Raw genomic sequence first — 14585 nt, 5'->3', positions numbered from 1 at the left:
TGTGTGTGTACAATTGGAAGCTTAATCTTTTAAGAGATCCAACATGCCACTTTAAGAGTTATGAAGGGTGTTAAGATGTCCCTGCTGAAAAAATACCTTCCTTGGTTTGTCATCCAGTTCCTATGATTGCTGCCAAATAAACTGGGGCAAAAGACAATGCTGTAACTGACACTGGAGGATACTGTGTTAAACATATTTTACTTGATCTACCTGCTAAACTGGTATATCTTCAATGTAATTAGACTAGGCCAGCATAAATTACCTCTAGACCTGATAGCTGGAGTTGGTTTTGGTGTGAGGGTTGAGGGATGACACAAGAATGAATAGCAGCTAGTAACCACACAGTTAACACACAGCCCTTCAGAAAGAGGAAGACCTCAGCAGTCTCTCTACTCAGAAATTACTTGTAAGAGTTAATTTCTGTTATTTCATATATCTTTTATTTAAAAAAATAGAATATTTATTTTATACATGCAATTTGAATATATAATATAAAATTTAAAAGCTACAATAATAATTATCCCTTCTTCCTCTGTCTTTTAATCACACATTCACTTCCTTGAATGTAATTATTGTTTTCTAATGCCTGCAGAAAAGTACCATGCATTTGGTGTGTGTGTGCATACGTATTTTATACAAATGATAAAATACATACACATGGTTCTATACCATGGCCTTTTCACCTAAGATAGGAGATCATATACATATAGGAGTTTTTTTGTTATTTTTAATGGGTTTAAAATATTTCCTTTTATTATTGTACAAAAAATGTATTTAATCAATACTATATTGATGGGTATTTAGGTTATTTCCAATCTTCCTATACACAACACTACAGTAACATGCTTTTCATGTCATCATTTCCCAAAAGTATAAGTACATATATAAGATTAAAAATTACAAGAAAATACTTAAATAAATTGTGCTGAATTGTCTCTACAAAGGTTATACTAGATTGTGTCTTTATGGGCATTATTTTCACATGCTTTTGCATTTCTCTTACTGTGTGTGAGATAGTGCATATTTTCTCTGTTTAAAGGAAATTTCTCTTTTCTTGTCTGTAAACTGACTGTTCATGTCTTTTGCTTACATTTTAATTGGGGTATTCTTCTTTATATTATTATCACCTTGTAGAAACTCTTTAAATGTCAAATAAATTAGCTTTCGGATATTTAGATATGTAAGCTATAAATACTTAAGGAAACTTTTAATGCATATATATCTATATAGAGAAATATTTAGGACCATTTCAATGTACCTATATGTGTTTATATTTTTATATAACATGCTTACACAGCATATCTCTATTATAGATGCTGAGCCAATAAGGCAAGTGTAATATATCACAATTTTTGGTAAAAATTGGTATGTTTAATAATGCAAATGACATGTTTGCTTTTTTTTTTTCCTAAATTAATGCTATTTAAGTTTTGACTGTATACAGGTTTGGCTTTTAGCACTTTTCATTTGAATTGGATATGAATTTCTTTTCTTTAAAGTTTGTTTCCTCTGTTTTTGAGTCACAGTTAATAGTCAGTGTGGGTAAAATTATACCATTATAGATGCACTAAAATGATAAAGTCACTAAAAATTTTTGCTTAGCAAGCTAGCTCTTTATTCAATTAAGGTGAAACAGGAAATATGTGATGAGCATGTATCAAAAAACTTTTTTCCAATTTATACTATAACTTTGCATATTTCTCTTTCTTAAAATAACCTACTTAAAATCTCAATTTTAATTTTTGTTTACAAGATATGGTTTTATACATATTTATTATATTTTCTTGACTTTTTATTGTGATCATGTTTGATTTCTATGTGAAAATACATTTTAATCAACTATGTAAATTATTGTTATGAAAATCTACACATTCCATGATACACTACTTACATTTTCAGACAGATCACAATTACAAGCTTATAATTACTATTCTATCTAAAGATATATCCTTGGATTCAAGATGAATCATCTCAAGAGCATTGAAGACCACGATAATTAGAACTTTTAAAAAGTATCGACATGCATAAAATCCTAACAAACTACAGAGTAGAGCAGTGCTGTGATTTTGATCAACATTTCACATGTGAAAAATGAAATGGAGAATGAGTCACTTTCTCAAAGTCACATACCAAGTTGGCAATACAATAACAAAAAGGAGGCACTCTCCTGACATGTTGTCTGGAATTCTGATGAGAGAATGCAGTCCAGTTTTGAGGTATTTTAGGGAAAAATCCTTTGAAATATGTGACCATGCAACTTAACATTTATTTTAAATGTGTATCAGTTGAGGCTTAATAGTATATCAATCCAGTCATTCCAGTATGCCTTCTCTTACTCTACTTTCAAAATAGGAAAAAAAATGAATAAATATTTTTCAGCCCAGTGAATGAAGAGTACCGAGAAAAATAAAGGAAAAGACTAATGCATTACTTTATTCTCTAAAGTACTCATAACCCATGACACAACCTGTCTTGTCCTGTCTTGATTTGCTTTGTGCTACTATAAGTGAATACCACAGACGGGGTAATTTATAAAGAACAGAAATTTATTTTTTACAGTTGGAAGTTGAAAAGCCTAAGGTTGTGGCCCCATATCTTTCGAGAGCCTTTTTGCTGTTTTATCCAATGGCAGAAGGCAGAAGGTGGAAAAGGCAGAGAGCACAGGCATGAGAGAGAGAGAGAAAGAGAGAGAGAGAGAAGAGAGACAGAGAGAGATAGAGAGATGGGGGAAGAGAGAGACAGAGACAGAGAGAGAGAGACAGAGGCAGAGAGACAGAGAGGAGACAGAGACAGAGAGAGAGAGAGAAAGAGGGAGAGCGATAAAGATAGAGAGACAAAGAGCACACTGAACTTGCTTGTATAACAAACTAACTCTGGCAATAACAAACTCACTCCCTTGATAAGGACATTAATTCATTCGTGAGGGCAGAACTCTCATGACCAAATCACCTCTTAAAGATCCCACCACTCAATACTTTTGCACTGGGGATTAAGCTGCCAACACATGAACTTTGGGAGATACATTCAAACCATCAAATTCTGTACCTGACTCTCCAAATTTACATCCTTCTCACATGCAAAATACATTCATTCCATCCCAATAACCCGCAGAGTTTTAAGTAGTTCAGCATCAACTCAAAAGTCCAAATCCCAAAGTGTCATCTAAATCAGATATGGATGAGACTCAAGGCATGATTCATCTTGAGACAAATTCACTCCAGCTGTGAACCTGTGAAATCAAAACAGGTTATCTACCTCCAAAATACAATGGTAGGACAAGCATAAGATAGATATTTTCATTCAAAAAGTGAAAAATAGGCAAGAAGAAAGGGGTAACTGGTCCCACATAAGCCCAAAACTCAGTGGGGCAAACAACATTAAATCCTCAGAATAATCTTCTTTGGCTCCATGTTCCATTTTCTGTGTACACTGGGACAGCAGTTGGGCTCCCCAGGCCTCAGGCAGCCCTGCCCCTGTGTCTTTACTGGCTTTAGTCCACCTGGTCAGTCTGTGCCTGAAACTTTCCTAGGCTTATGTTGCACTCTGGCAGCTCTACAGTTATGGTGTCACAGATGCAGCCCCACTCCTATGGCTCCACTAGGCATTGCGCTAGCAGTGGTTCTCTATGCTGATTGTGCCTCTGTGACAAGTTTCTGCCTGGGCCCCAAGCTGTCCGTGACATCTTGTGAAATCTTGGTGGAGGCTACCGTGGCCTCACAGCTTGCAAACTGTGTGCACTTTCAGAGTTATTCATATGTGGACACTGCTAAGGCCCACTGCTTTTGCCCTCCAAAGTGGCAGCCCAAGCAGCCCAAGCTGCACCTGGGCCCACTTGAGACATAGTTACTCCCAGGGTGACCCAGGAGTGCTGCATTGGGATGAAGAAACAGAGGTGTTCTACACCGGAGGTGGCGTAGGACAGCAAATCCTGAGGCCTTTAGGGCATCTCTCTGGAAACCTTGCCTTCAAGGTCCTGCTCTGGGTCTGTGATTAGAGGGGCAGTCTTGAACATATCTGAAATGCCTAGCTGATCTTTATCCCATATTCTTGATGAATAGGATCTGTCTTCCTTCCATCCATATTACTATTTTTAGCAAACAGCTGCTTGGCCACACCATTAGTATTCTCTCCCAAGCATGCTTTATTATTGTTTACATGGTCAGTCTGAGAGTTTTCCAAATCTTTCTATTCTGCTTCTGTTTTAATTATTAATTCCATCTTAAAATCATTTCTCTTCTCTCTAATTTTACTGTAAGCAGCTAAAAGAGACCATGTAGCATCTCAGATGCTTTGCTGCTTAGCTATCTCTTCTGCCAGATATTTTAGTTCATCACTCTTAAATTTCATATTTAATAAAGCCCTAGGGCGTGGACATAATTCAGCCAGGTTCTCTGCCACTTTATAATAAAGCTGGCCTGTACTCCAGTTTCCAATACCTTGTTCCTCATTTCCATCTGAAACTTCATCAGAATTGCCTTTACTGACCATATTTCTACCAACATTTTAATCATGACCAATTAAGTAATCTCTAAGAAGATTTAGTCTCTCCCTACAGCTCCTGTCTTCTGAGTCCTCACCATAATTTCCCTTAATACTCTGTTCACAGCAATCTAGATTTTTTTTCCTTGGCTGACACTTGAAATTCTTTCAGCCTTTATTCATTACTCCATTCCAAAGCTGCTTCCACATTTTCAGATACTTGTTTTAGCAACAGCCCAACTCCTTGGCACCAATTTCCTATCTTAAGCTATTTTATGCAGCTATAACAGAATACCTGAAATTGGGGAATTTGTGAAGAACAGAGTTTAACTTGTTACACTTCAGTATACTGGGAAGTCCAAGGTTGAGGGACTCACATCTGGAGAGGGTCTTCCTGATGCATCATTCCATGGTGGAGGGCAAAACATGAAAGGGCAAGAAAGCGCATGCACATGTGCAAGAGAGTGCAAGAGGGAGCCAAACACACTTTTATTACAAACTCACACTTTCAATAGCATACTCACTCCTGAGATAATGACATTAATCCATTCATGAGGGCAAAGCCCTCCTGACCTAATTACCTCTTATTGGTCCCTCTTGTCAACCCTGCTGCATTGGTGATTAAGTTTCCAGCACATAAATTTTGGCGGGTACATTCAAACAATAATGTACCTGTTGAATAATTATTCTATTTATATCTTCTACTCAAATTCAAGCTTATCTTTCACCTATTACCTTACAAAATTATATGTATCAATGTCTGAAAACCACCAGATTTATGTTAATTCAGATTATTTCATAAAATATGGCTCGGAGAAGAAGAATAGATATAAGAGGAATCTACTAATAAAATAACAGAGAACAATAAGCTCATCCTTCTATCTGTAAATTCTCCATGGGGTGACATTCTTTAAATTTGTAAGGCTCTGCCAAAGAGTTTAATATTTGAAGCAAAGGTACAGAGTAAATACCGTTTGTACCCTAACAAGAAAGAAACTAGGATTCAGAATTCTTCAGAATGTCTTATGCCAGCTATAATGGAAGGTAAAGAATATTATCTATAATGACTAGATAGAAAGAACAAAAGCCATCAGTCATGTTTTAACATTTAGGGGAAAGAATTCATTCAAATATGGAATATGGAAGATGTACAGGTTACTGTCGAATCTCAGTTCCACTAATAACACAAAGGAAACACAACAGAAAAAGATAGCAATATATATCGCACTGCAATTACTTTTTCTCCCCCTTTCTCTTTCATTAATTCATATATTAGGTTGAACCATAGAAAATTGTCAATATTTGGCTGTTTTTAACCTACACAAACAACAATTTTATTTGGCTCAATCTAATAAATGTCTACATTCTTTGTCACTGAAGAATGCTATAGAAAGTGAAATTTGAAGTTTGTATGTCAGATAAAAAAATGCATTATGCTATCAACCCAGCAGAAGTAATGAAAAAAAAATTGAAAATTGAATTCTTCCAACTTCATCATTCTCTATTTAGTTATTGTGTTCTTCCACAGATATAGATCAAAGAGGATATGCAGTCTCTGGGGAAGTGAATTAATATAATGAATGGAAATATCCAATCACATGATCAGGAAGAATAAATCTTGGAGTTGCTTTTTGGACGGCACTTATAATTTTTCTGCCTAGAGAATCAGTCTCTTTTAGGTCATGTCATGAGTCCATATGATTGATAAGAAACCATAGACTGCCTTGGGTAAACTCCAGAAAGAGGATCTGCTTTAAACTCAAGTCTATGTTTATCATAAGTTGATATATATTCTTAATAATACATTGACTTTTATGCATTTTTCATTACTCCTTTATCTTACGTTGTAGGATTCTTAAGGACAGAGATCATATTTTCTGTTTAGAATAAGTTGTTCTTTAATATATGAATTCCTTAACGTATAAATGGCTGTAACAGTAACATTTACTTCAATATGTGAAAAGGCCATCAGTATAGGTACTCCAAAATTACTAATTCAGTTTTCTTAAAACTCCGTTCGATCATGGCTATAAACTGTTTCCTCTACTTGAGTTTAAGCTCTCTAACTAATTTTAGAAATTTTAGTTAACATGGTAAAGGAAAAGAAAGTTAGTGAATATTAAAAAAATAAATAAATCCTTTGAACTACCTCCAGACACTGAATGATGTGGCCCTGTTTTCTTCTCTGTCCTCTACGGTCTCTGCCTTCTTTTCTTTTACTCAATCTCTGAATTCCAAGCTTGTCTGTGTTACCATAAGCTCTTTCCTACTTCAAGGCTATTGTATATGTTGTATATGTTGTGACAGTTGATATGATAACTGAGATGGCTACTAAGTGGCTAATGGATGAGGAGCATCTACAGCATGGACACACTGGACAAAGGGAGAATTCAAGTCCAGGGTGTGAGGAAGCAGGACAGAGTAAGACTTAATTAAGCTACTTAGAATGGTGTGCAATTTAAATGGTGCTATTTAAGGATAGGGGCACATTCTGAGAAATGCATCTTTAGGCAATTTCATTATGCTAGCATCACAGAGTCTACTCACACAAACCTAGGTTGTGTAGCCTACTACATACCTAGGCTCCATGGTATAGCCTATTGCTGCTCCTAGGCTAGAAACCTGTACAGCATGTGACTGTACTGAATACTGCAGGCAGTTGTAACACAGTAGTATTTGTGCATCCAAATATATCTAAATATAGAAAAGGTAAAGCAAAAATATAGCATGAAAGATTAAAAATGTTACACCCAAATAGGGCACTTACCGTGAATGAAGCTTGCAGGACTAGAAGTTGCTGTGTATGAGTCATGAGTGAGTGATGAGTGAATGTGAAGACCTAGGGCATTACTGTACACCACTGTAGACACTAGAAACACTGGACACTTAGTCTACACCAAATTTATAATAATAGTTTTCTTTCTTCAGTAATAAATTAACTTTAGCTTATTGTAATCTTTTTACTTTATAAACTTTTAAATTTCTTTTCTAATAATTCCTAAAACACAAACAATTCATACAGCTGTATAGAAATAGTTTCTTCTTTACATATTCTATAAGGTTTTTTCTATTTTTAATTTATTTTATTTTTTACTTTTCGAATTTTTTTTGTTAAAAATGAAGACACAAACATTCACAGTAGTGTAGTTCTACACAGGGTTGAGATCATCAATATCACTGTCTTCCACCTCCACATGTTGTCCACCTGGAAGGTCTTCAGGGGCAATAACACACACGGAGTGGTCATCTTCTATAACAATGCCTTCTTCTGGAATACCTCCTGAAAGACTAGCCTGAGGCTCTTTTATGTTAAACCTTTTATTTATTTATTTATTTTTAGTAAGAGTACACTCTAAAATAATAAAAAGCATAATGTAGTAAATACTTAAACCAGTAACATAGTCATTTATTATCATTATCAAGTACTATGCAAGGTACATAATCATATGTGCTATACTTGTATACAATTGGCAGCACAGTAAGTTTGTTTAGGGCTATGATATTACTAGATGAAAGGAGTCTATCAGCTCCATTAGAATCATATGGCACTACTACTGTGTATGTGGTCTGTTTGTTGACCAACATGTCATTATGTGGTACATGACTATGCATGCTTCCTGTAACACATTTCTCCTGACTCTTTATCTTGAGTACCCCAACTCCACCTTTGGGTCTTAATTTCTAATGTCCTTAAAAAAGTTGTCTGTCCTAATTGCTGAATGAGATCCTCCCTATTAGTTATCTGATTGCATGCTATTTGATGAGTGTTTCCATTAGAGTAGCCCCCACTTATCCGCAGGGAATACATTCCAAGACCTCCAGTGGATACCAGAAACAGATGAAAGTATGGAACTCAATTGCCCGAAATTGCCTGTTTGTGTTTTCCACCCACAAATGTAATACCTTTTCTGTCTTAACTAAGCACTTATCATGCACTGTGGCCATAACTTTTGCAGTTTGAGTGCAACAGCAAAACTAACACAAATTTATTTTTCCTTCCTCACAATTTCACAGACAGAAGATATGTTTTGATCATAGATCTTAGCAACCTCACCACATGACCTTTTTTCTTTCTTATCAAGTCAATAACTTTCACCTTTCATGAAGGAAGCACTTTAAGACTTTTCTTTGGCATATCAGAATTGCCAGCATCACTACTCTTGCATTTTGGGACAGTAGTGTGACAGTTGATCTGATAACTGAGATGGCTACTAAGTGACTAATGGGTGGGGAGCATATACAGCATGGACACACTGGACAAAGGCAGGATTCAAGTCCAGGGTGTGAGGAAGCAGGAGAGAGTAAGGCTTAATTAAGCTACTTAGAATGGTGTGCAATTTAAAATGTATGATTTGTTTCTGGAATTTTCCATTTACTATTTTTGAACTGAAGTTGACTGCAGGTACCTGAAACCTAGGGTAACTGAGTGAAACTGTGGATAATGGTGAGGGGAGGTGGTGGTCGGGCACGGGAGGGCTACTGGGTATGTTTGTGTACTAATTTGATTTCTGTCCCCAGTAGACTGCAAGGTCAGGCATTCAAAATATATTCGCCTTCGGCAAGTATTTGTTAAAATAATTGCTGGTTTATTATTATTATATTCATGGGACATATGAGTACTTCATAATAAAGGTGGATTTTCTAGTTTAATAAATAAAAAGGGATAAGAAGAATAAAGGGTTTGTAAGGCTATTCACCAAGATGTTAATCTTAGTTATCTCCTGGTAGATGGTGTTATGGTACTTTTTATTTTCCCCCCTTTTTTTTGTAATTAATATGCAAAAATACTTATTTTTCTTTCTTTCTTTGTAAAAGTGGGGTGTTGCTACTTTGCCCAGACTGGTCTCAGTCTTTTGGGTTCAAGTGATCCTCCCACCTCAGCCTTTCAGGTAGTTGGAATTACAAGCGTGTGCCACCAAACACAGCTCTGTAGAAATATGTCTTGTGGGTAAAAATTGTTCTTATCCTTTAAAAATGCTACTGAAGGATAATGGAAGTTTTATGGATGAACTAAAATAGAAGGTTCTTAGAAGAGTCAGCTGCATGTGCACAGGCATGGACAGAATTTACAGGGGTCATATTTTGAGGAAACAGTTATCTGTCACACGTGCAGTGGAGGGTCGTCAGTATAGTGCCTGGAAAGGTGATAGATCAGATAGTTTCAGGACCTCTAACTATACATGAAAACGTTGAAACTTTTCTTGTTTTCTTTAAAAGCCCTTGTGCAAAGAGTTGACATGTCTAGATTTACGTTTGAAAATGCATGGCAGAGTGAGATAAGGATTAGGAGAGGGAGAGAGTAGAGGCGAGGGAATGATTTAGGAGTCCAGAGCAGTGGTGCAGGGCAGAGAGAGTGGTGGCCCCCAGTAGATCCATACTTGTGGGAATGTGAAGGGAGGACAAACATGAGAGATAGACACAGATAGAACCAATATGACCAAATATACGCAAGAGAGATGGGGAAGAGTCAAAAAATGAGTCCAATCTTTTGAGCCTAGGTGAGTGCAATAATGCTGATGCCATTTACCATGATAGGGAACCCAAGGAAAACAGTGGTTTTGAGGTTAGGAGAAAATGAGTTAGTTTTGAATCGGAGGTCACAATGGGACTTCTGGATAGGAGTGTATAGCAGGAGAGAGGTAAAAGTTAGAAAGGAAGACTTGCAAGTCATTCATGTAAAACTAATAGTTGATGTCATAGTGTTATGCGAGTTTTCTCAATGAGAGAAAGCAGGGCTAGCAAAAAGAAAACCCAAAACAGAATTTTGGGAGAATACCTATTATCTGTGGACTAGGGATAAAATGTCAACAAAACAAGTTGAGAAAGTGATGTTAGAAAATAATTGGGAGATTAATTTCTTATATAGAAACTTAGGGAAGGGGACTGCTAGAGACAAAGTATATAAAAAAGGGTCACATGCTTCCCAGTGTTAGAGGGTCCTAAGGTGATGATGATCATGATGATGACCATGATCATGATTGTCGCTAACATTTATTGGTTGACTACTCTGTGCAAGCATGATTAGAAGGTATATAATTATTTGCATGTATTAGCTGATTGTTCACTTAGGTTATGGGTTTTATTACAGTGTTGGAGGTATAAATCATGTTGGGATAGCTTCAGGACTTAGTGGAAAGTGGAATTAGTGATTGGCCTGATATGACTTTTTCTTAAAGCACACTTACCTGCCAAGGGATCCAATTTTCAAAAAGCACAGTCAGATTTGCCACTAACTCTACGATTCTTGTTCATAATTAATTTATTTCATTTTTTGTGCTTCTTTGATGCTTGTCATGTCCTATCAATGTTGATTGTCCTACCCCTTGTAGTAAGATTGCTTTTGATTTTGAGATGAAAAGAATTTGCTTTGTGCTGCGTTAACTAAACTTAACTGGGGACATTAAACTGCTCCACATGACAGAGAGTAAAGAGCTCTGACCCTTGGATTGCTGTAAACTCACAAGCAATTGGAGTAGTGTCAGTTTCCATGAAGGCTGGCACTGAGAGTGTGCTGGGATTCTGTTGAAAGCAGTCACATTGCTCCAGAGCTGAAAAGGGAGATCCCCTTCTCTGACAGTTACTTTGTATCAACTATGTTCTGCTTTGGCCTCATACATTCTGTGTTTGTTCCCCTGAGGTATCAATGAACCATAGAGTTCTCTCATAGCCATGAGACACAAGAGAATTGCTTTAGAATGAGAAGAGCCAATGTAAATTCCCCATATGGATTATTCAGATACTGACAGTGACGCCACTTTGGGATACAGCGATGATGAAGATTCCAGTCATGAAGTTCAAAGAATATCAGAGTCAGTGCACAGAAACCTATATTTGCAAATATTTTGGGATATTTTTCATGCTCTATTATTTCATTGAAAGGAAATTCTAACACATCTGAAAATGCTTAAAAAGAGGCCACTACTAAACTGCATAGCTTTGATTGTAATTACTAATTAATCATTAGCAATTTTGTAAAAATACTTGTTAATCTGCCACACAGTAGCTACTTTTGCAGTCGTGCTTTTTAAAGTATTTATTAACTGTCACACTGAAATCAACTAATATAGAGCCACAGAACTAGATAAACGTGAGATTTTATTTTTAAAGACAATTTGCATGTTGGATGTGGACTGTTATGTGGATAGATATACATTTATTTATTATAAAAAAGCAAGTCTAGTGTGCTGAATGTTCAGAGGTAATGTGCATTTGGTAAAAGTTTTTAATTAAATAAATTGAGCATTATAATCCTACTTATAAAATTCTCTTGTGTTCAATATTTTACTGAAATGTCATGTATTCTATTAGAAATTATTAAATACCCTGATCTGTAAAAAAGTACAAATGAAAGTAAGTTCAGTTTTTAAACAATAACATTTTTCTCCTCTCTTTCCTTTTCCTACTTCTAAACCACTATGACATGAAATGCCTGCTAACTTGGTAGATGTTCTGTGTGAAACCAGTATCATATCACCTATGGATAAAAATACGTTTAATAACAACACGGAGTTATTAAGACCTTTGTATTACATGAATATGTAATATTAAATCTCTAAATTCAGATGGTATTTGCTTTACCATGGTCCTTGGATCCATAAAAGATATCAACATACATGGCAAATCAGTGTTGTCAGCTTCTATCATTGACATTCTTTCTTTAAAAGTTAGAAATTTCTACTATCTCTCCTAAAAGGAGAGATTAATACATGTCATATACTAATGTCAAGGATTAATATATACATTAATACTAGGTCACATAGTATTTTGTCTCTATCTGTAGCAGGCTTTGAGTGCACAAGAACAGAATTTATAGACACTCACTTAGAGAGGTAAAAGCACCTTAATAATAGAAATAAAACGACACTGTCATGGCAACATGAGTTTGCCACTGAATGAGCTTGGCACTGAATAATTCTCTATTGTCAGGCAACATTATTACAAAGCAATATAGCAGGCTAGGACATAGTTATGGATGGGAATTCTAATAATTTTAAAATCAAAGTGACCCTTTCACATTCGTTTTACAATTGGAAACCCATAACTCTATTAGTGCTGGTTCTATTAACAAGTAAATATAATTTTCATAATGATGGACAGAGAAAAGTGAATACTTACTGCTCAAAGGTTATTCTACATTTTAATGAATATAGCATTTAAATCTGAGAGCAGAGTACATAAGCAGCTCACTGTTGTGGAAAGAACATGACTTTAGGGACAGCCAGATCTGTGTTCAAATTCCAGAACCGTAACTCACTAGCTATATCTGACTTTGGGTGCATTCCCTAACCTCTATTCTCAGGTATAAATCTGATATAAAATCACCACCCTTTGTTATGTGCAACAAATGATATTTGTATGAACTGTTTAATGTTGTTCCCGGCATGTACTATGTGCTCAATAAATGGCAAATATTATAATGTACTGTTTAATATGTTGGGGTTTTTTTTCCCCATTGTGATGCTTCTTTCCAGTTTTAATATATGTCACATTACTAGGTACTACACCTGGCTCTAGACCATACTTATTTTTCTTTTTAAAATGAAATTTTCTATTTCTGTTAACTATGTCACTCTTCGGATCTTTGATATTTTCCCCAATCTACATTTAAAAATACCAATGTATCTTCTTTTTCTTGCATGGAAATTGCATTCAACTTTAAAAGTATATCCAATTTAGGCCAGATAATATGATGAAATTCTGAAATATGGTAAATTTGTGATAAATACATTCTTAAAAATGTATATGCACAGAACATATCTTCAAAATGAAGCACTATTTTGTATTTATTATATTTTTAAAGAATGTGGGCACTTTCTTAATAGTCAAATGGAAATATATTTCAGGGAAAGCTAAATTTAGTATTATATTTCCTATGCTGTGATGGTGGTTTGTTTATTATTGTTGTTCATTTGTTTGTTTTTGGCTGGCAGCAGTTGGTAGTAACTTGTGCTGCCATGAACAACTAAGAAATAAGTCATGCACATAATTGATGAAGAACCCAATGAGCACTACAGAAGTTTTCTGCCTGTTATGTTCATTTCACCAAAAATTCCCACTAATGAAAGTGATAATGAAGTGAAAATACATTGTTTACATCTGTGGAGCAGAAAGAAAATCTCCTCTGTGTTTCTGGATAGGAGTGTTTTTTGAAACACCAGATAGAGCCTCCACAGAGACAGGCATGCAGGTGTTGAGGATGAAAAGAATGAGAAATAATAAACAGCTGAACACAGTTCAGCTGGGTCAGGCACTATGTTAAATTTACCTTTGATTATCTCATTTGATACCACACAGTGAGTGGCTACTCTTATTCCCCATTTTACAGATGAGGAAATTGATGCTTTCACGTAGCTTGTGAATGGAGGTGGGTTTAACACCAGAATAGTGCAACTCCAAAGCCTGAGCTCTGCCTTCCTACCCCAGGGCTCAGAAGTATGATGGATGTCTGTGCCATAACTGCTTTAAACACTAAGCATCTTGTATGTGTGAAGAATTTGGGATGAAATGGGGAGCAAAGCCAGTCATGGTCCCTGTCCTTATAGGCTTTAGTGGAAGGAAGACAGAGTTATTAAGCAAATGACTACATAAATACACGTATTAATATAAACTACAAATGGTGATACATGCTTGGATGGAGAGATATGTAGCACTATGAGAACAGATGCATAGGAAACCCAACCTGGCCAATTCAAGATGGCATCCCTGAGGAAGGGGTACGTAGACTGGGATTGAAGAGATAAAAAGGGGTGAACTAAGCAAAAATTAGAGAGGAACTTCCCAGGCCTAGGGAAAGTATGTTAAGAACTCATGGCAGGAGGCAATGATGTGTATTAAAAGGAGGCCAGTGGCTGGGTACAGTGGCTCACGCCTATAATCTCAGCACTTTGGGAGGCCGAGGCAGGTGGATCCCCTGAGGTCAGGAGTTCAAGACCAGCCTGGTAACATGGTGTAACCCCATCTCTGCTAAAAATACAAAACTTAGCCGGGCATGGTGGTGGACACCTGTAATCCTAGCTACTTTGAACCTGGAAAATGAAGGTTGCAGTGAACCGAGTGTCACTGCACTCCAGCCTGGCCAACAAGAGCAAAACTCCATCTCAAAAAGA

The 14585-nt window shown here is 36.1% G+C and overlaps 1 protein-coding gene across 3 annotated transcripts in view; it reads left to right on the top strand.

The window, feature by feature from the left end:
- PRKG1 (protein kinase cGMP-dependent 1) overlaps positions 1-14585 on the top strand; it is a 1349224-nt gene that overhangs the window by 1172820 nt on the left and 161819 nt on the right. The window contains exon 1 of one of the 3 annotated variants that reach the window (XM_050805424.1): positions 9338-11288. The exons of the other annotated variants lie outside the window; for them this stretch is intronic. Coding sequence (XP_050661381.1) covers positions 11203-11288 — 86 coding nt within the window. The 5' untranslated portion in view covers positions 9338-11202. Of the gene's footprint in view, positions 1-9337; positions 11289-14585 lie in introns of those variants that run through there. 3 annotated transcript variants of the gene reach the window in all.

The sequence above is a fragment of the Macaca thibetana genome, chromosome 9 (assembly GCF_024542745.1).
Source record: "Macaca thibetana thibetana isolate TM-01 chromosome 9, ASM2454274v1, whole genome shotgun sequence".
NCBI classification, from domain to species: Eukaryota; Metazoa; Chordata; class Mammalia; order Primates; family Cercopithecidae; genus Macaca; species Macaca thibetana.
This window is presented reverse-complemented; position numbering and strand designations above follow the sequence as displayed.